General features: G+C 37.7%; 2 protein-coding genes across 3 annotated transcripts in view; both read left to right on the top strand.

Annotated features, from left to right (window-relative positions):
• Positions 1–20,508, top strand: part of NBEA (neurobeachin) — a 344,666-nt gene that overhangs the window by 40,432 nt on the left and 283,726 nt on the right. For both annotated transcript variants that reach the window (XM_083735945.1, XM_083735946.1), the window contains exons 8-12: positions 410–556; positions 3,641–3,838; positions 5,319–5,452; positions 17,902–18,010; positions 19,199–19,351. In XM_083735945.1, coding sequence (XP_083592071.1) covers positions 410–556; positions 3,641–3,838; positions 5,319–5,452; positions 17,902–18,010; positions 19,199–19,351 — 741 coding nt within the window. The remainder of the gene's footprint in view (positions 1–409; positions 557–3,640; positions 3,839–5,318; positions 5,453–17,901; positions 18,011–19,198; positions 19,352–20,508) is intronic.
• Positions 1–20,508, top strand: part of LOC310843240 (cilia- and flagella-associated protein 337-like) — a 1,288,916-nt gene that overhangs the window by 1,227,930 nt on the left and 40,478 nt on the right. The gene's annotated exons all lie outside the window — the stretch shown is intronic.

The following is a 20,508-nucleotide window of genomic DNA, read 5'->3' as shown; positions in this document are numbered from 1 at the left end:
TCTTGATCTCTTGGTAGCTTTTTATACCACTGAACATGATATTCTAAGCAGAGGATTCAAATTGGATGCACTGTTTCCAGTGCTTTTGCTCCACTTGGATGGCCATCTCCATAAAGTGGTGCTTGGGAAATGAAGTTTTGCCCCATAGAGCCTCTAATGTGGGGCTCTTTGTTCTTATCCCCCATGCTCATGGAAATGCTGAGTGAGGTTACCTGGAGTCTGGGATATGTTATCAATATGCAGTGAGGATTGATTCATTGTTTGTTGAAAAAATAATACAATGCATATATGTGGGGAAATGAAAAGCTTTTACATGGCTGATTCTTAAAACATTGTATCATTTTGGCTTTGCCTGTCTTAAACTGCATTTTATTGTTCATTTTTCTAAATATTTACATTTTTAATACAGAGCTATGATAAATGTTTTCTGGGATCATCTGAAACTGCTGATGCAAATAGAGTGTTTTGTGGTCAACTTGGAGCAGTCTATGTATTCACTGAAGCTCTCAACCCAGCACAGATATTTGCAATACATCAGTTAGGACCAGGATATAAGGTAGTAGTTGTCATAATTTCAATTTAGAAAACAACTGCTAAAGTAAATGTACAATGCCTTAATGTTGTTTGAAATCCTTTTAATTCTCTTAAATTAAAACTATGGCTTTATGTAAGTGTGTGTGTGTGTGCGCGCGCGCGCGTGCGCGCGTGTGCACATTGATATCCAACCAATGCACCAAGCTAAATCAAATAGCTATAAAGCAGAGCAGCAAAATATTGATAAAAAATATTGGGAGGTTAAGTGAAATTATATATACATCTGTATTGGTTTATTATGGTTCTAATCCTGCGTCTCCATTTGCCTGCTCGGGGTGGGTAAAAACATCATGAATGAACAAAACAATTATAAGCACATCAATACCCACAAACACAAGAATCAGCAAATGGACATTAGCACTAATAATGTAGTAACTGGCTATTCTGAAATGGGTAAGATTACTAATGGCTTTAGGTAACATTGTATCAGGCTTTTAATGTATCTTGAATACTTTTGTCAAATGTTTTGTCTTTCGCTGTCAAATGATTGCAAAAAATAATAACTGCAGCGTGTGATACTAACAAAGTTGGTAGTTGACTGCAGGAGAGAAATATTTTGTATATTGCACTGTCAATTGACCAGAAAATGGAAGTTCTGAATCAGCATACGTCTTACTGTAATAACTTTTGATCTTCAAAGTCTCGAATCCCTTGAATAGTTCAACTTGTTTTACACACCCAGATGAGCTTTGGATTTGTTCTTTTCTAGCAATCCTCCTTGCTTCCTGGCAAACTGTTTTGGAACCTGAAAGGGGTTTCAAAAATAGTTTGTCAAATGGCATGGAGTGTTAGCTATTCAAAGATTAAAAAGTAATAAATCACACTGGGCACCTGCAAGGCATTGGTCAGCTTAAAATAATCTCTAGATCCCAGCCAAATACATATATATTTAAAGTATAGCGCCTCCAGCTCTTTCAGAACTTTGCACAGTTTTTAGCAAATAAAGCTTGCTGTGTGTTCCATTTTGCTTAAATAGAAAATAAATGTATCAAAAGATACTGGCAGAATCTTCAATTTAGGATGGTATTAAATTCCCTAAGTATAAAAAAAACCAAGTTCATGTATTTTAATGTAACTTTCTAATACTTAATGTGCATGGTTGTTGTTTTTCTTTTAAGTGTGTGCTATATTTCTTGGGCTAAGCAATCCAGTTATGCTGTGGAGGCGTGTGAAATATATAATTGACATCATAGCCTAAAGATGAGGGGTGGGAAACCCGAGTCCTCCGAAAGTTGTTGGCCCCCAGTTCCTGTCAGCCCCAGCCAACATGGCTAATGGTGAGGTTTTATGGAAGTTGTACTCCAGCAACTTCTGTGCGCCACAGTTCCCTATCCCTGATTATACACATTCAGTCCAGAAGGAGAGAAGGAAATTCCAGAGAACCTCTGCATACATGTTCCTTGGAGTATTATGCATCTGCAAACATTTTATTATAGTACTTGTAACTGTATTACAGTACAGTCTTTTTTTAAAAAAACAACCAAGTAAGATATTAACAAAAATTAAAGGCAAAATTCTGAATTCAGCTGCCCATGTTCCTGGGAGTAAGCCAGTGGAATTTACATTGGAGTGGACAAGTTTAGAATTGACTTGGGGTGTGCAGGCAGAGGAGCGGAGAGGCACAGGTTGAAATCCTTGTGTTGACTGGATGGTTACTTAACATTGCATTGAATAAAAGCCTAGCTTTAAAAAAACCAAACCAAATCCACCAGTAAATTTAAAATATTTTGACTGTGCTACAAAGAGAATAATTTAGTTCTTTATAAAGGAAAATTATAAACTTGGTGGATTAGGAAAATGCTGTGGACATAGTGTATCTTGATTTCAGTAAGGCTTTTCCTATCTTGTGATATTCTCATGAGAAAGCTGGTAAAATGTGGGTTGAACGAGGTAACGTGTAAGTGGATTTGTAGCTGGTTGATTGACCCAAAGAATTCTCATTAATTGTGGAATTGTGGAAAAAAGTGACAAGTGGGGTGCCGCAGGGTTCTGTCCTGGGCCTGTTATTGTTCAATGTCCTTATAAATGACTTGGATGAAGGAATTGAGGGGATGCCCATCAAATTTGCAGATGACACCAAACTGGGATGGGTAGCTAATGCTGCAGAAGACAGAATCAGAATTCAAAATGACCTTAACAGTTTGGTGAACCGGATGCACAAATATAGGATGGGGAACACCTAGCTTACTAGCAGTACATGTGAAAAGTATCTAGAGGTCTTGGTGGACCGCAAGCTTAACATGAGTCAACAGTGTGATGCAGCAGCAGCAGCATAAAAAAAAAAAGCTAATGCTATTCTAGGCTGTATCAACAGAAGTATAGTGTCCAGAGCAAGGGAAGTAATAGTATCACTCTGATCTGCCTTAGTAAGACCACACTTGGATTACTGTGTCCAATTCTGGCCACCACAATTTAAGAAGGTAGTTGACAAGCTGGAACGGTGTAGAGGAGGGCAGCCAAGATCATCAAGGGTCTGGAAACTAAGACTTAAGAGGAGCGCTTGAAGGAGCTGAGTATGTTTAGCCTGGAAAAGAGGAGACTGAAAGGAGATATGATAGTCATATTACAAATATCTCAAGGGCTGTCACATGGAGGAGGAAGCATGCTTGTTTTCTCCTGCTCTGGAGAGTAGGACTCAAACCAAAGGCTTCAAGTTGCAATACAGGAGATTCTGACTGAACTTTTGGAAAAAACTTTTTGACAGTAAGAGCTGTTCAGCAGTGGAACAGATTCCCGCTAGAGGTGGTGGAATCTCCTTCCTTGAAGGTTTTTAAACAGAGGTTGGATGCCCTTCTGTTATGGATGCTTTAGCTGAGATTCCTGCATTGCAGGGGGTTGGACTAGATGACCCTTGGTGTTCCTTCCAACTCTAAGATTCTATGATTCTATGTAATAAATATTGAACTGGAACATGTATGATTTATTCTGATTTAGTGATTGAAACATGATGATTGAGAATATTATTACTGCTTTTTCTCCCACATTATGTAAGAACTGTAATTATGACAATAATTTTCTATTTTAAAATTAATCCTTTCATCCCCAGAGTACTTTCAAATTTAAATCTGAGAGTGATATCCATCTTGCTGAGCACCACAAGCAGGTTCTATATGATGGGAAACTTGCAAGCAGTATTGCCTTCACTTACAACGCTAAGGCTACTGATGCTCAGTTATGCCTTGAATCCTCACCAAAGGAAAATCCTTCCATTTTTGTACACTCCCCACATGCTCTTATGCTTCAGGTTTGTGTAAATCGATTGTTTCCATGTTTAATTAATACCCCATTAAGTGGTAAAGACTGCCAAGTTTTAAGTGAACATTTTCTGTGAACTGTTTGTACAGTTTGGTTTCTCTTTCGGTTTAACCCTCATAACCTCTGAATAGATTGTCCTAGATTTTGCAGTCATATCCTGAACACAGTATGGTAGAGGCAAGGGGGCCATATTTCAGTGGCAGAGCATGATTGAAATAATATTTTAAATAAAAAGTGTCAGCTCTGCATATATGTTTCAGTATAAAGCTTTTGCTGTTATATTCTAGTGAAGTAACACACAATGTGATACTTCATTGGTGTGAAACCATGTAATCTTGCATTACCGTATTTACTCGAGTCTAATGCGCCATCAAATCTAATGTAAACCTCAATTTTCAGAACCTTGAAACCAAAAAAAGTATTTGCTGGTGAATGTAAATGTGCCATCAAATCTAATGCACACCTTAATTTTCACAACGTAATTTGGCCAAAAAAAGGTGAGCATTGGATTCAAGTAAATACAGTATATAACCAGACAAAACCATGTATCTCAAATACTTTAGTGACCATGTGTTAGGTTCTCAAATAGCAAGGATCAGATCACCACCAACCTCCTTTGTGTCATTTCAAGTTTGTATGAAGAGGTATGAGGTATATAACTTTTATAAAATAAATAAAATGTTATGAAATAAACGGCTTTCAGTGTAGCCTTCATGTGGTGCAGATCCTGGTTTCCATTAAGCATTTGCTGTTAGACAATTTCTTGTTTTTAAATTAGTAAATATTACTAATGTTACTGTGATTGGATTACATACATGTTTTATTAAATCTGAATAATTATTCATTGAATATATTTTTTGCTATTAACTAATGTTGTAATGTTGTTCATAAAATGATAATCTTAATTATGTATTTTTAATGAAATATATACCGGTATATATATGTGTGTGTGTGTGTGTGTCTCAAAGGACACAGTAAACATAATATATGATTAAATCTCTCCCCTTTAAATACAGTCATACCTTGGGTTGCAAACGCTGCGGGTTGCACGTTTTTGGGTTGCAGACCGCACCAAACCTGGAAGTACCAGAACAGGTTACTTCCGGGTTTTGGTGCTTGTGTATGTGTATGTGTATGACATCACGCACATGTGCAGAAGTGCTGAATCACGTCACGTGCGTGCGTGCGCAGACGCAGCGCTGCAGGTTGTGAATGCTGCGGGTTGCGAACGTGTCTCTCGCACTGATCACGTTTCCAAACCGAGGTATGACTGTAAATTGAACATAAGTTTCTTCCAGGCAACCTCTTTACTGAATAGGTTAGATGCCCATCATACAAATGCTATTTTTGGGGAGCAGGTAATGTGTGAATCAACATATTATCATATATAAAAATAGTGGTATTAGTGCTATAGTGACATGAAGATTAGTTTCAAATGTGACTGAGTTTTCTTTCCTTTTTTAATGTAGGATGTGAAAGCAATTGTGACGCATTCGATCCACAGTGCAATTCATTCAATAGGAGGAATCCAAGTTCTTTTCCCTCTCTTTGCTCAGTTAGACAATCGGCAGTTACATGATAGTCAAGTGGAAACAACAGTCTGGTAAGTTTAATTTGTTATCAGCAAAGCCTATAGTCTCAAAGGTAATTTTTGTATTATATCTAATGAATGTGCTGGAGTCTCTCTTTCCACTCTACCATGTTTCTTCCAACTCTGTTTCCCCATATAATTTATACTGTGATCTGTGAGGAGCAATTTGTCACCATAAAATCTAAAGAAAGGGTTGGGGTGAGGGGAAGAGCGTGAAGTTTAAATAAATTTTTATCAACCTATATGTATCTGTACAAATCCTTCTGATATCTCCAGAATTGTGAATAATTTAATCTTCAGACATTGCCTATTTTGCTCTGTAAATGCCAACATCTGTCACTAAATGGTGGATAGAAGATTTGTTCTTGCCAGGGCATAGCGTGGTTTTTAAGAACTACTGGTGAATGCAAAAATGGAGTACTTGTTTTGTGCATTTGTCATATTGGCTACTAAATATTTTCTCAAGAATTGTGAATAAAATTTGTTGATCTCATAAGTAGCACTCAGCTGACTTGTTAATTAGTGTTTAATGTAGTAACACCAACATTTGCTAAGTTTGATATTTTACCACAGTATTAACACCAGCAAGTTTATTGCTCAGTACTCTTCAGAATAGTTAAATAGAATTCCAGCTGAGCCTTGGTGTGCATAAAGATTCTCAAAGTCAAACAAATGGGTATTGATAGTAGTAGAATTGCCTCCATTTGTAGTATTTTGGATTGTAAAAATGGTGTCCATCATTTTTAAAAGCCAAAGGAAGTTTAGCCTTTATCTGCTAGCGAAGTTTGCTAAATGTTCCATTTCTGTTGTCTAGTTTGAACTTGCAGGAAGTAAATACTCACATGTACTCGGATGATGATAAAGAAGTACAAAAGGATAGAGGAAAATGCCACTCTAGTCCAATAGTTCACTTGAGCATCTACTACCAATCATCTTTCCCAGAAAATGAAAGAGCGGAGATCTGGTTTAAAGTCTGAAGCCTCCAGCTCTTTCTTCCATTTCATTATAGCTTTGATTTATTGGGAAGAAGAGATTCTGGTTGATTCTGTTTTGTCTCCCATTAGTCGAACATGGATCGGTTTGAAGGAAGGTGGCTGCTAAGCCACTCACTTCCATGCCTGACAGATCATTACAACTGTTCCTTTCATCTCTTCATATTTATTGACCTTGGAGAGAGAGAACCAATACTGGCAAATCTCTCCATTCAGTTACCAAGTACCTAATGCTGATACTTTCACAGAATGAGATACCTTCAAAGTTGGTATCTCTCTTCCCTCAAGGATGAAGAAAACAGTGTGAAAAGAGAAGGTGTCTTATTCAGTCTGCTGCTACTGCTTCAGTGAGCTGAGTAAAAGCATTGCCAAGGTGTGAAGCAAAAAACATAGAAACCTGAACCTTTAGGAGAAAAGACTAAATATATGGAGCAATTGACTCTGCTTTCCTTTCTCCGGGGTGATTTGCTTTTAAAAGTTTGCTTTATAATAGTCAGGCATTTGAAAGTATTCACAAAATGTATGGATATTTTCGAGATCAACTTAACCTTTTTACCTTTACTTATTGGTTCTTCTGAATCTGTCAGTGGTTTTTGATTCAATCACTAGTAGTATCATTCTCCACTGTCTGTCTGGGACTTGGGGGCACTGTTATGGTGGACTAAACATACTTCAAATATAGGTTCCAAAAACTGCTGCTTGACACCAAGATCTCTGGCTTTATGGCATGACACAGGGTTTCTTTGGGAGATAGATATTTTTAAAATATCTGCATGAAACTTCTCAAGTAGATTATCTGGACATTTGGAGTCTGATGTGATCAGTATGCTGATATTACCCAACTGTTTCTTTCCTTTCCATCTCAGACTAGAGAAGCCATGAAAGCTATGAACTGGTGTTTGAAATTGTTGATATACTGGCCACTTCCTATCACATAAGCCTGTGTACTCTCATTGATCATTTAGAGATCATCTGCCGTTTCATTGGCAGCCGCAAATGATAGGGGCCTCTTATTTGCTGCTTCTAATCTTTGGAATTATTTGTTCAAGGAGATCCCCTAGGCCACTGACCTAGGGGTTTCTAATTGTTTGATTAATCTCAGAGCTAAAGGGGTTAGGCAGCATTTGCAGTTTATAGGAGAGGATTAGCAAATTAGCTGATGAATAGGTTGTTTTCCAAGTACAGGTAAACAGCTTTAACTAAAATAAATCCTAGTTTCCTAGCCTTCAAATATGTATCACTTCAGAGAAGGCAGCTAAGGGGGGTGGGGCTTGGAACATTTTAAAATTCAAATTCTGAGAGGAATTGGGGGGAGGAGATCATTAAATTGCTTTTCCAAATGATACATTTTTGATTAATAATAGATGACCAGTGTTGGAATCTTTACTAGGCGACATACAGTGTTTTGACATTTGCTATTTATGTATGAGTCTGAGATATCAAATATATCAAATACCAACTTAGTATTAATTTATTTGGAATGTTGCTGTAGTTTTTCAGGTCTTGAATAATTGTTATTTTACTTCTCTGAGTGCTGGTGGGACGATGATTTACTAATTTATATAGCACTTAATACCAAAAAAGAGTTCCAGCTAAGGTTATAATCCTAATCCCATATACTTCAGAGTAAGGCCATCATATTAAATAAGGTTTACTTCTGAGTGCATTGCATTATTAGTCATGCTGAAATCAGTCATGCTGATTTCAGTGGGTTTATACTGCCTATGAGTAATGTTGTATATCACCCCAAAAGGGACATGGGTGGCGCTGTGGGTTAAACCACAGAATTTAGGGCTTGCCGATCAGAAGGTTGGCGGTTCGAATCCCCGTGACGGGGTGAGCTCTCATTGCTCAGTCCCTGCTCCCGCCAACCTAGCAGTTTGAAAGCATGTCAAAGTGCAAGTAGATAAATAGATACCGCTCCGGCGGGAAGGTAAATGGTGTTTCCGTGCGCTGCTGGCCACATGACCCGGAAGCTGTATGCCGGCTCCCTCTGCCAGTAAAGCGAGACGAGTGCCGCAACCCCAGAGTCGGTCACGACTGGACCTAATGGTCAGGGGTCCCTTTACCTTTACCTAATGTTGTATATCACCCCAAATTTGTAGGGGAAAAATAAGAACAAAAGATGCCCTCAATGTATTATTATCATGGTCAAGTTGCAAGGAGCGCCACATTGCAAAAGCAGATAGATGCCAGTTTGTGCTACATTGGAACTCAATGTTTATCACTAATGTTTTGTAACGGAATCATTGCTGTATACTAGAATCATACCTATAATCAGTCTATTGGTCTTAACAAAGTGCACCAGAAGAACTGCTGATTAAAATCCAGAATTTCTTCAACTAGATATTTTATTCATACTATTTGGCGTATTTTCCAATATGTTGTTTACATGTAGTATAGACTGCGATCAGATTTCAAAATCACTTTCTTACCATAGAGTTGGATTTATGTAACAGAAATGTAATGTCAAAGGTTGTCTCCCTAAACTATTATTATTTTGTTGTCCTAATTAACTAGGAGTCTATTGCAGTCAGGGACAGCTCCATAGGTAGAACATGGCAGTAGATTTAGGACTTCATTAAAGAGTAAGTAGTTAGTTAGTTGTTATGGTTACTGTGACATTTGGAAGTTCTGCCTCAGGTACCAAAAGATCCTTGTTAAGCCCTGGGCAGAACTGTTCCTAGTTCTGAATTTTTGTTTTTGTAATGAGCTAGCAAATTAGTAAGGACCACTTTATGCTGCTTTTTTTAAAAAAACAATGCAATATTGGTGAGTGCTGTAAGAATTCATCTTGAACTGTGCCCAAATTGTTATTTTCCCCAATAACTGTTCCTGCCAAAGAAAGTTAAATATACTTTTTGTTGACAACTAACAACAAATGTTGTTACAAATTACACTATTTGTTGTGAGTCGAGGACTCTTCCAGGAAGCAGAATGAGGCGCGGAGGCTGCCGTGGCCGCTTCAATGTGGCTAAACTCTGCACCCAGGCCAAGCCTATTGGCTGGCCAGCTGCAAGGCGGGGTGGCAGCCAGGGAGATGATGAGGGGACCGAACATGCCCCCTTGCCAATGTGGGAATGGTTCCCACTCACAACGCCTCCCCTCTGGGAAGAGGAGAGGCTTTCTCACCCAAGGAAAAATGTGAATATACTCTTCTTCTTCTCTTTTTTGGCAATCACTCGTAGCCGACTAAGATTGTCTTCCATAAACGCGGTTTTAACAATGAGTCCGTAAGTGACTGTGGAGGCCAATTCTGGATCCACACATCCTTCCACAGTGGGGACATTGGTTTCTGGGTGGGAGTTGATCACGGTGTGGATTTGCCAAGCGTGCCTTCCTCTTAGCACGTTTCTCCCTTGCGTCCTGAGTTCTAGTGTCTTCAAAGTCCGTGACACCTTTGGTAAAGGCAGTTATCCAACTGGAGCGCCCGCAGGCCATTGTTTCCCAGTTGTCAGTGTTTATACTACATTTATGGCTTCGCTCACCATGACAAGGGCCAACTCACCATGATAAGGTGATGATCCAGTAAGTGGGTGTGAACATACCTCTTTGAAACACATACCTCTTTGAAAATATGGAGGATTTTGCAAATCGATATGCTTGTAGATATTCTGTCCTATATTTCATACTGACTTAGCAGACTGATAGTGATTTTAGTAAAACTCCAATCTTGCAATGGCAGTCCATTTTGGAATCAGCAGTTGTGTGTTAGTTGCCTAGATAAAATCATTGATGGAATGTGCCTCTAAAATTGAGTATTCCATTCCAGCCCCTCTTCTGTCATTCTTGCAACATCCCTACCCACTCAAAGCCCCTCCTACGTTCTCCATTTCATCTCTACTCCCCTACCAGCAATTATAGAGACAGTATACATCTGAATAACAGCTGCTGGGAAGAAGCAGCACTTGATCACTCTTGTCAGCATGCACTGCTTGTAAACTTTCAGGAGGCATTTGCTGGGCAACATTGAAAGGAGAATGTTGAACTGATGGAGACTAGGGACTTGCCCAGTGACTTAACTAAGTACAAGGTAAATATAATACTTGAAACACTGTCACACTATGTCACTGTTGACAAGAGAGCCTTCTTTGCTAGTCCCTTGCTTTCCAAGCAAAATTACCTTTACAGAGAACATAAGAACTTATGGCAGAGACTAACAAGTGATAGAGGTCTCCTCCTTTCAGGCATAGATAGTCCTAGACAAACTCAGGAGCATCAATGTTTAAGTGAGTCCTCTAAGACTTCTCCTGTTGTCAGTAGGGATGGGTGAATCTATCCATTTTGGTTTATCTCAGTTTCTCATTTTTCCAAGCTTAAGTTCAGTTTTTCTCATTCCCACATCAGTTTGCGATTTTAAAAAGAAGAAAAAACCTCATGAAAAATAACCAGCTTTACAGTGCAAATCTCTCCTAATATACACATTTTTCTGTGCAATTTTGCAAATACTCCAATTTTTCCAAACAAATTTATCCTAATATTTTCACTTAATATACCTATTTTTATGCACACTTCACCTTTGCAAATACCTTTTTGTACACATTCCTTGACTGAAGAACTGTATCACAGAATTGAGACCCAGACGAATTTTGAAGGATGGCTATGTTTTGGCTATGTTTTGGTTCCTGTACAAATTAGGTAGGTTCTCCTTGAGATGTGAACTGAATGCAAATTAGTGCAAATTAGGTAGGTTCTCCTTGAAATGTGAACTGAATGGAATTTCTTCCCATTCCCTAGTTATCAGTAGTCCTTCCTGTTGCCTGTCTTTCCCACGGCAGGTCAAGTTTGCTTTGTAGGGGACTGAAAGGGAGAATTTCAATTTTTTTTCAAATTGTGCAAGTACTTGGACAATCCAACTAATTACTGGACAAACTGTGGGGTGGGCTGTGGAGATGGTTGCCTATCACAGTTATTGATAAATTTGTATATCGACCATTGTTTTGCTCATATACAGATATACTATTGTGTTCTAGATAGGACATGGTATAGAGGAGATATAGGATTGGGCTGAAGTATCCTTTATATTTGCCTTTGTATCTAGGGGAGTTGGAAATAGGAAACAATGGAGAGAAATTTTGTATGGCAGTGCACAGAATTTTGCAAGTTTAATGTGAACCCTGCAGCAGTCCGATGCAGTTTAGTTTCTGGTAAGTTAAATTCTGTTTGGAAAAAAAATATGTTCATCTTGGAAGATGACTTTCTTACAAATGTTCCTCCTCTGTTCAATATTTCAAAAGCTATTCATGGAATAAATTAGGTATTGAAATCATGAAAGCTATTTTGCTTGGAATGGCCAACATAGTAAGTATTAAGTTGTGCTGGGAGCCATTTTAGGATTGAAGAGCGGGGTATAAATACTTGTAAGAAAATGAGTAGGATTTTATATAGTGCAGGACCAGCGTTTTGATGCATGGCTCTCCTACAACACTAGTCAGATCCTACTTTACTAGTGTTTTGCATAAAGTTTCACTTGCTAGTAAGTACTAGGATAGCATTAGTGTCACTCAGGAGAAACCATTTTCTTCAAGCATTATAAAGTACATATATCCAGGAATAAGTCCTAGACAGAGGGCCAACCTCAATTGTAAAGCACCTGCTATGTGAAGGAGCTTGGGTCCAACCCCAGTATTTCCAGGCAGGGCTTGGAAACACTTATTTCTGAAATCCCAGAAAGCTGCTGGCAGCCTAGAGTAGTCATTATTGAGCTAGATGGACCAGTGCGCCATTCACTTCCACTCAGCCTAACCTACCTTACAGGGTTGCTGTGGGGATTACTTGAGGAGGGGAAGAGCCATATACACCACCTTCAGCTCCTTAGAGGAGAAGGTGGGCTATCAGTGTAACAAATAAATAAATATAATGTAAATAAACATAAAGACACCTGTTTTCATGGGGGGGCAGAGGCCATGTAACTTTGTGAAGACATTTTGGACAATTATTAATAGCCACTTAGGATTTATGATGAAGCCTTTGGGGTGTTGTTGTTTTTTGTAAAAAGCTGTAATAGGCAATTAGGATTCATAATAAATGTTTTGCTTTAAAAAAAGGAAAAAACCTCAAAAAAATGCACCTCAAGCATATTGTCAACAACAGGCAGTTGTCTGAATGGAACCGATGATTATAAGGCAGCTTATAGGAGCAGTTTACCCAGCAGAATGGAGGCATGAGAGCAGCCTCCCAGTCCTGCTTCTGCTTTTTGGGTTAAAGTGGAGGCAAGGTCAGGGCTGTGCTTCCACTGGTGTTTCTGAATAGTTGTGGTTGGATTGGATTATTATTGTCCTTAGATGGTTTCAGGTGTTACTTGCTTTTGCTTTTCATTTCTTTGTAGAACTCCTCCACTTTCCCCCAGTTCTCATCTATTGTTTTTTATAAACAGATCTTTACTCTGTTCAGCGCTAAATGGTAATGAATCTGAACTAAAGTTGAATATGAATTGATATTATTTTATTAGGGGTCCTTGGAGATGGAAAAATAATACTATATGCTTTATTTTGACATATTTCAGATAAATCAATTAGGTCTGAAGGGCACTTCACTTTTATTTTGGTATATCAAGATGTTAAGGTTTTCCAGGTTTTTTAAAAATGACATTTTAATATAAACTGTACAAATATAAGGGGAGAAATACGAAGAAACAAAATTAATTTGATAACAATTACTAAACAAAAAATAAATAAAAGAGAAGAGAAGCAATTGTTAGCTTTAAACCAGAAAAAAAAATGAACATGTCATTCCCGAGAGAGAGAGAGAGAGAGAGAGAGAGAGAGAGACAGAGAAGCCAATTCTTTACAAACTTATTCTCAAACATTATATTTTCTCCAGTGTGGATATAATTTTATTTATAACAGTAGTATTCCAAACTCTAAAAAAAAATCAGTAAAGAAGAAGAACCATTTCTCTCCAATACTTGGGTTTTGACATTTTTGCTGGGATCAAAAGAATAGAAACCATTTCAAGGTCCACATTTTCATCACCTCCCTTCAAGTAATGTAAAAGTACATTTACAGGATCTATTGGTAACACATAACCTGTTATTTGTTTCCTGTATCTTAGTATTTTAATATTATGACATTTCGATAGAATATGGAGGTAGACTGCATGTGCCATCTCCCAATGTTTCCGATTTTGACGGTGTAGGAGAAAATCTCTATGTGATGTAAAGCTATAAAATTATTAATACATATGTACATAAATATTTCCTCTGTTTTATAACACAGCTTTTGATATTTTGTGCAATGCATAAATAACTTATGAAATTCACTCTGACTTGTTTTTTTAAAAGATGAGTCATTGATGGTAGATTCTTCAATCAGCCACTATTAGTTCTGACAAAAATAAATAAATAATGAATCCATATTTGGAGTACCCTATGCGGGAGATGAATAGGGTATGCTCTGTACCAAAATGGACAGGACTAGAATGCACCTTAGTCAGATCCATCAAGAAAATTCTCTGCCTTCACTTTAATTTGTGTTTCTCAGCCTTAAATGTTCGTTTTACAGGACTGTTTATTGATTAAGGAAATTTTAATTGATTCTGTTGAGTTAGTCCATTAGTTTGATTTACAAGTTTTCATGAACTTGTATACGTGAATGTTATTAAGAGGTGCTGCACCTGTACATAGAGGTTTTATTGTTGACCGTTGTAGCTTTTAAAGAACATATAAACTGGCTCACAACAGAGTTACACTTGATTTAGCATCCCAACAATAGAAAGCCAGATACATCCGAGATTATTCCTTCTCTGTCCATCCTCAAGGCACCATGTTCAAAGAGTTGCATGCCCTTGTCGGGTTTCTCTCCTTCTATTCCATGAAACTGAGGGTCCCCTTCTTCATCAGCATCTGCAAAGAGTTCGTTCAACGCTGGGTGCCCATCCTGCTTTTGCTGCCTTGCACATCTCCTTTAGCCATCGGCAATGCAGACTGAGCTGGCATAAGGTGCCAGTGACCTGACTGTAAATTAGTCTGCTGATGAGATTGCCAGTTAGACACTTCTGCTGTGTCTAGAAGTGATACTGATTGGGCTGGTACGAAACACCTCTGACCACTTTGCTTCTGGTGGCTGTTTCAGGCTTTTCACATTGCAAAAAGGCAGGTGCCACAAATGTGCCTACATGTGCATATGTATTTAACACTGACTCATGGGTTGATAAAAGTGTAATTCCTGATTAATTGAGTACAGAATTCATTCAATCAGATTGATCAATTAGCATTGCAGTCTTATTAGCTACTAATACTTGTTCTTATGGATTATGTTTCTGTACACAGTTTGGGATTCCACATTTATGGTAGAGAATGCAGTAAACAAATTAATGCTCTTATGACTTGACAAAAATTTACATAGCCAATTCGTGTCTTGTTTTTAAATCTTGTGTAGATAATGAAATAGGTTGATGCAGTTTTATGTGTAGCAGAGATGTATTGATTAAGGTGATTTTGAGAATGTCATAGCAACAAATATGATTATGATATAAAGGATTGACATAGTTGAGAATGTATTATTAGTTTGCACAATTAAATGTGTTGTAAACTGCCTGGAGACCACAGTTGGATAAGTGGTATAAAAGTATAACAATTGAGTAAAATATTAGGGGCTCCCCCTCTCATTGCCCCGCTCACCAAGCCTTCTGCCATTTCCTCATATTAAGCCCTTGGAGCTTACTCTTCCCACCACATAAACTACTAAGCCTTTTTTTCACCCCACCCCATTTCTGAAGCCTCTTTTCTCTTCTAATCTGCAGCGCCACTTTGCACTCCTATTTTCACTTTTACTCCTTGTCCATGGTGACCTTCATCTCCCTACTCCCACGAATCATAATGACTAATCACCCTTTTCACCCTCACTTCCTTTCCCCCTTCCACTCTCCTCCATAGTTTTCTCCACACAGATCACCTCCCCGCATTTCCATGCTCCCTCCTTTTCTCCTGTTCTGCAGCACAACCCCATGCTGATATATGCTAGAAGAATCTTATGAGCAAGGCTGTCAGTTAACTTCTTCAGTTAGAGAAAGTTCAGTTCAGTTTATGGACATGGTACATATATGGCCATTTACTTGTTAATAAAGTATTTCTTCTAAATTACTGTTGAATCTGGGACTTCATGTTGAAGAAAACACATGGTACCAAGAATGAAATACATTGGGGCAAGGTACAATGGAACATCTGAGAGCTCCACATACTTTATCTCTCTCACATGAAGCAGCTGAAGAATGGAAGAGGGATATTTTTTTCCCTTTCAGTGCCCCTCAGTTTGAGTAAAGTGGGGGTGGATTGACATTGAATTGAAAATGGTGGTTTTTAAAATGGCAGAGGTTTGAGCAAAGCAGGGCTGTGGGACAGTGAGGGGTTGATTTAAAAAAGAAAGAAAAAGAAAACCTGTTTTAACAATGTGAAATAGCAGAGAATGGGACAATGCAGGTGCTAATGCATATCACCTTTCCCAATTCCTTTCTGTCTGCACCCAGGTGTTGTTTTAAACTGCCACTTCCCCCTGCTCCTTCTACACAAACCTCTGCCATTCATTTTTCAACCAGAAACCACTGGATTTCTTTAATTTCCTCATTTTTACTCATGGGGCAGGGCTTTGTAGCCCACAGTGCTCTCTCAAAAGCTGATGTTTATGGTCAGTGGAGCCCATTTGCAATAGTGGAGCTTGTGGTGCAGTGGGCTGTTGATGGAGGGAGAGTTGACAGAAATCCCATACACACCACTCTGTGACGAAAGTCCACTTCTGCTTGTGCAAGGGAAAGATAATTTGTTATAATAATATGGTTAACCTTTAAAACACGGCATTTCTTCAGAATATTCATAAAAGTAACCCTGTCTTTAGTCCAAATGTACTAGCATGGCACAAAAGAATGGGAAAATAGGAATTGAAACTTTTCATCAATTTTATTTATTTGTTTGCTGTATGGTGATTGGGATTTGCATTGGTCAGTTAGGAGCTTGTATCTAATTGTTGCTTTAGCAAACACATGAATGAGATGAGATCTGGTGCACTATTGACTCATGCTTGATTTTTTGCTTTACCTAGTCAGCCTTTGAATTACTGAATATATTTATGCCGATGTGGCTCTTGTGTAACAACTATGTGGCATTACTTCTGTCAGTAGCTTTTGTATCATTATAAATGAGGTGTAGGTCAGTATAATTGGGTTGTGTTTTAATTGTCTGCTGTTGCAACTACTCAATATTTGGTTTTGAGAATTGAGGAAAGTATCTTAAACATAGAATTATAGAGTTGGAAAGGGACCCTTAGGATCATCTAGTCCAACCCCCCACAATGCAGGAATATTCAGCCTTCCCTTACAGGGATCAAACCTGCAACCTTGGTCTTATTAGCACCATGGTCTAACCAACTGAGCTATCCAGCTCACATAGCATGCTCGATTTAGATAATTAAAGAAGTATTATTGGGTAATATCAAACTAAATCATACTTGCAGTAGATCTATTTGAATCAATAGACTTTAAGTGTTTTCTGAGTATGACTAACATTGGATATACCTGTCGTTTCCTGTAGCAAACTGATCATTTTATCATATTAGTATTTATTCATTTATTAAGAAATTTGCTAAACACATGCTCATTTAAAGGGAGCCTTAATTTTATTAAAATATCTTGCCTTTCTGTGAATAAAATCCCTCAGTGTAGCTTACCACATTCATTAAAACAATGAAATGTCACATTTATTTTAAAATAACAGTTGACTTTGTCATTACGTGAACTATCTAGATCTAGAACATGATTTGCCCAAACTGTATTTTGCCTTCAAACCAGAACTGAAATCTCACTTCAAAGTGTGGTTTCCAATTTGAGCTTTGGAAAATTTGGATATGACCGTAAACTATGGTCTACCTCAACCAGAAATTGGAGCAGATGGGGGAGGAGAATGCAAATCATTACATGTAAACTTAGCCAGAGAGTACTTGGAAGCTGACAGATTTTCCTTCATCTTTATGACAGGCCTTCAGTTTCTCCTTTCCTACCTATAAGGATGGTACTGATTTTTATTTGACATCATTTGAGTTGTCAAGCCTTGATTATAATTAGAATGTGTCAGTTCTAGTCGTGATATTGCACAGTGTTGCCTTACACTCATAAGTAGGACTCTTCCATATCCAAAAGAAAAGCATTTAGACAATCACATTTTGTTTGTTTGAATGTCCTGCAAGATGATGCACTTGAGCAGAGTCCTGTCAACTCAAGTCCTATCAAGGCTTCCTTCTGATTCCTTCTGATTATCTATAATTTGTTAATCATGTAAACCTCAGATGGTCCTTGACAAATAAGGGATTGACCCACCCAGATGAGCTCTGTGTTTTGAGCATGATTGTAATGTGTCAGTATTTAAAAATATTCAGAAGAATGTAATTTGCAAGTGGTTTTTTCTGCTTATAGGACTTAACAACACTAAAAACTAAATCTGGAACACTTTCAGTCTAATTTGTGCCTGTACTTTATATGCAGTGCTACCCTCTTGGCTTTCTTGGTGGAACTTCTTAAGAGTTCAGTTGCCATGCAAGAACAAATGCTGGGTGGAAAAGGATTCCTAGTTATTGGCTATCTCCTTGAAAAGGTAAGTTGTATTAATATTATTTTAATAATATTTTACGCAGAACAGATTGAAATTAAATAAATGTGCCACAAAGTCCACCATAAATGTTGTATGCAAATGATTTCATATTGGACTGGTAAATATTGAGCGCATTTAGTCACTTGGCCATCAGCTTACTGAAGACTTGAACTCCAAGTTGGCGTCTTGTTACATGTGGTTTAGGTCTCTTTATGCTGATTTTGTGTCTTGTGAGAATATTGCTGCTAGAAAAACCCTCAAATTCATCTGTGAGGAACTAACATGGTTTTGTTTAAAATCTCAGTGTAAACACATCCTCAGTTGCACGAACTCAGATAACTCTCATTTTTTAAAAATCTGCTTTTAGGGAAGACTCTCTTTATTTTACTTTCTTTACTAAACTTGAAATGATGTGCTGGTTGTGCCAAGTGCTACCAGACTTTTTCTTTCTGTTGTTGCTAGGTACTTTTTTTAAAAAAAATCCATCCCATTGGTCTCAAAATAAGGGCAGCTCTAGGGCTGGCATACATTTTTGCAGGGGAACTGCAGATACAAGACCTCCCCTGATCCATCCCTACATATCTGTTTTACATCAGCTGCCTCTGAGGCAGTGAAAGTGGAGCAGTGATAGTGGTGAAATTTTATATTGCTGCATTGAAGAAACCCTTAGTGGCAGACCTCCTTCTCCACCTTTGAGAGGGAGGTCTTCGAGCAGAGAAGGAAGGCATCGTCCAATGGCCTCTCATCTGTCCTCAGATGCCAGGGATTGCTATTTCATCTATTTCTTATGAATTGCTGGTCTAGAGGCACTGCATATTCAGAGAAATACTTTTGGGGCTACTTGGTGCCAGCATTCTGAGTGGATTAGTTGGTATTTGGTTGGTTTTATTTTGATATGTTTTGTGCTTAAATATTGTTGAATGAAGAGTTACTGGTTTTAATTTCAGTAGTTTGCATATATTTGTCTAGCTGATGTGTTTCAGTGTAGGTAACATATGAAGCTCTCAATATCTTTCAGCACAGATACAGAAGTGAATATGAATTGAAAACCTGAATTATATCATAGCTGTCAACTTTTCCCTTTCCTTGTGAGGAATCCTATTCGGAATAAGGGGATTTCCCTAAAAAAGGGCAACATTGACAGCTATGAATTATATTAATTACATTATTTAATTATTGTAATTTCTTCAGTCATCCAGAGTTCATATAACAAGAGCTGTACTGGAACAGTTTTTATCTTTTGCAAAATATTTGGATGGCCTCTCACATGGAGCACCTTTATTAAAGCAATTATGTGATCATATCCTTTTCAACCCTGCTATTTGGATACATACTCCTGCAAAGGTCAGTGAATAATGTGTTGTATAAAGTCCTTATTTACACTGTTGATTCATCAGTATAAGCATCCACCAGTGTTAAAATAATCAAATGGGCTTCCACTGTGGCTCAATCTAAGTAGAAAAAACAACAAAACTTATGTTTTGCAAAGTGTAATCCACCCTGATAATATTATCAAAATGTGAAATATAAATTTATTAACAAACACACACTCCCTATATGAGAGAGATTATTCTATAATATGTAGTATAAAATCAGTAGCATATTAGTAACTTGGACTTGTCTTTTTCTCATATAGAAATTTCTAAATTTGAATAGTATAGAAAAGTGAAAATCTATAAATTCATTGCCCAAGATACCCTGAAGACTAAAATCCTTTTATTGTCTGAGCTTGTTTAGAAAGGGGCAGGGCTGCACATGACAACATGTGTGGAGTTGACACACATGGGGATAACTCCAACACTAATCTTTTCCACATTGAAGGTAACATCTGAAGCAAGATTCTTCATGTGTTTGGCTGAGAACACTTAAATTCCTCTTCGCAATTAGGAACCCTGACACAGGACTTTTATTTGCTTGGAGGATTATAAGCATGCTCAGCCAGGCTTGCAAAACATCCCCCATCAAGCCTTTCCACTCAGTACAGCTCTCTCATTGGACAACAAGCCAAAGTACACCTCTGATGCAGTGCAGTGTGTCAAACTTTCACATTTCTCACTTAGAAATTCTCAAAATAAGGAAGGAAAGAGCTGCTGTTTGAGCCAGATTTCTTAAGTTTAAAAATGTGAAAAGTAGCATGTAAAATAAATAAATACAGATGAGGGCTCTGAGGTTTTTTTTTTAAATTGTCAGCATAACTATACATAAGTTAGCAGAATTTTGGCTGGATTTATTAGTGATTTAGGTTTTTTTTTAATGAAAGCAAGATCTGTGATACTTGCTAGGAAGAATATATATATATAAACAACCAACCTCTTTCCCTTCCCATTCTGTATTTGTTTTATCTTGTGAATTGCTACCATGCTTGTGTAATGATTACTTTAGGTTGAGCTACAATCTGCTAAAGGTAACTTTAATAATCAATTATTTTATATATTACACTTCTGAATTTCCTAATGACTTATGACCATATAAATAGAAAAATGAAAAGAGTTGATACATGA

Source organism: Podarcis gaigeae (assembly GCF_964106915.1).
Source record: "Podarcis gaigeae genome assembly, chromosome: 4".
In the NCBI taxonomy this organism is placed as follows: domain Eukaryota; kingdom Metazoa; phylum Chordata; class Lepidosauria; order Squamata; family Lacertidae; genus Podarcis; species Podarcis gaigeae.
Note: the sequence above shows the minus strand (reverse complement) of the source record. Positions and strands in the feature narration are given on the sequence as shown.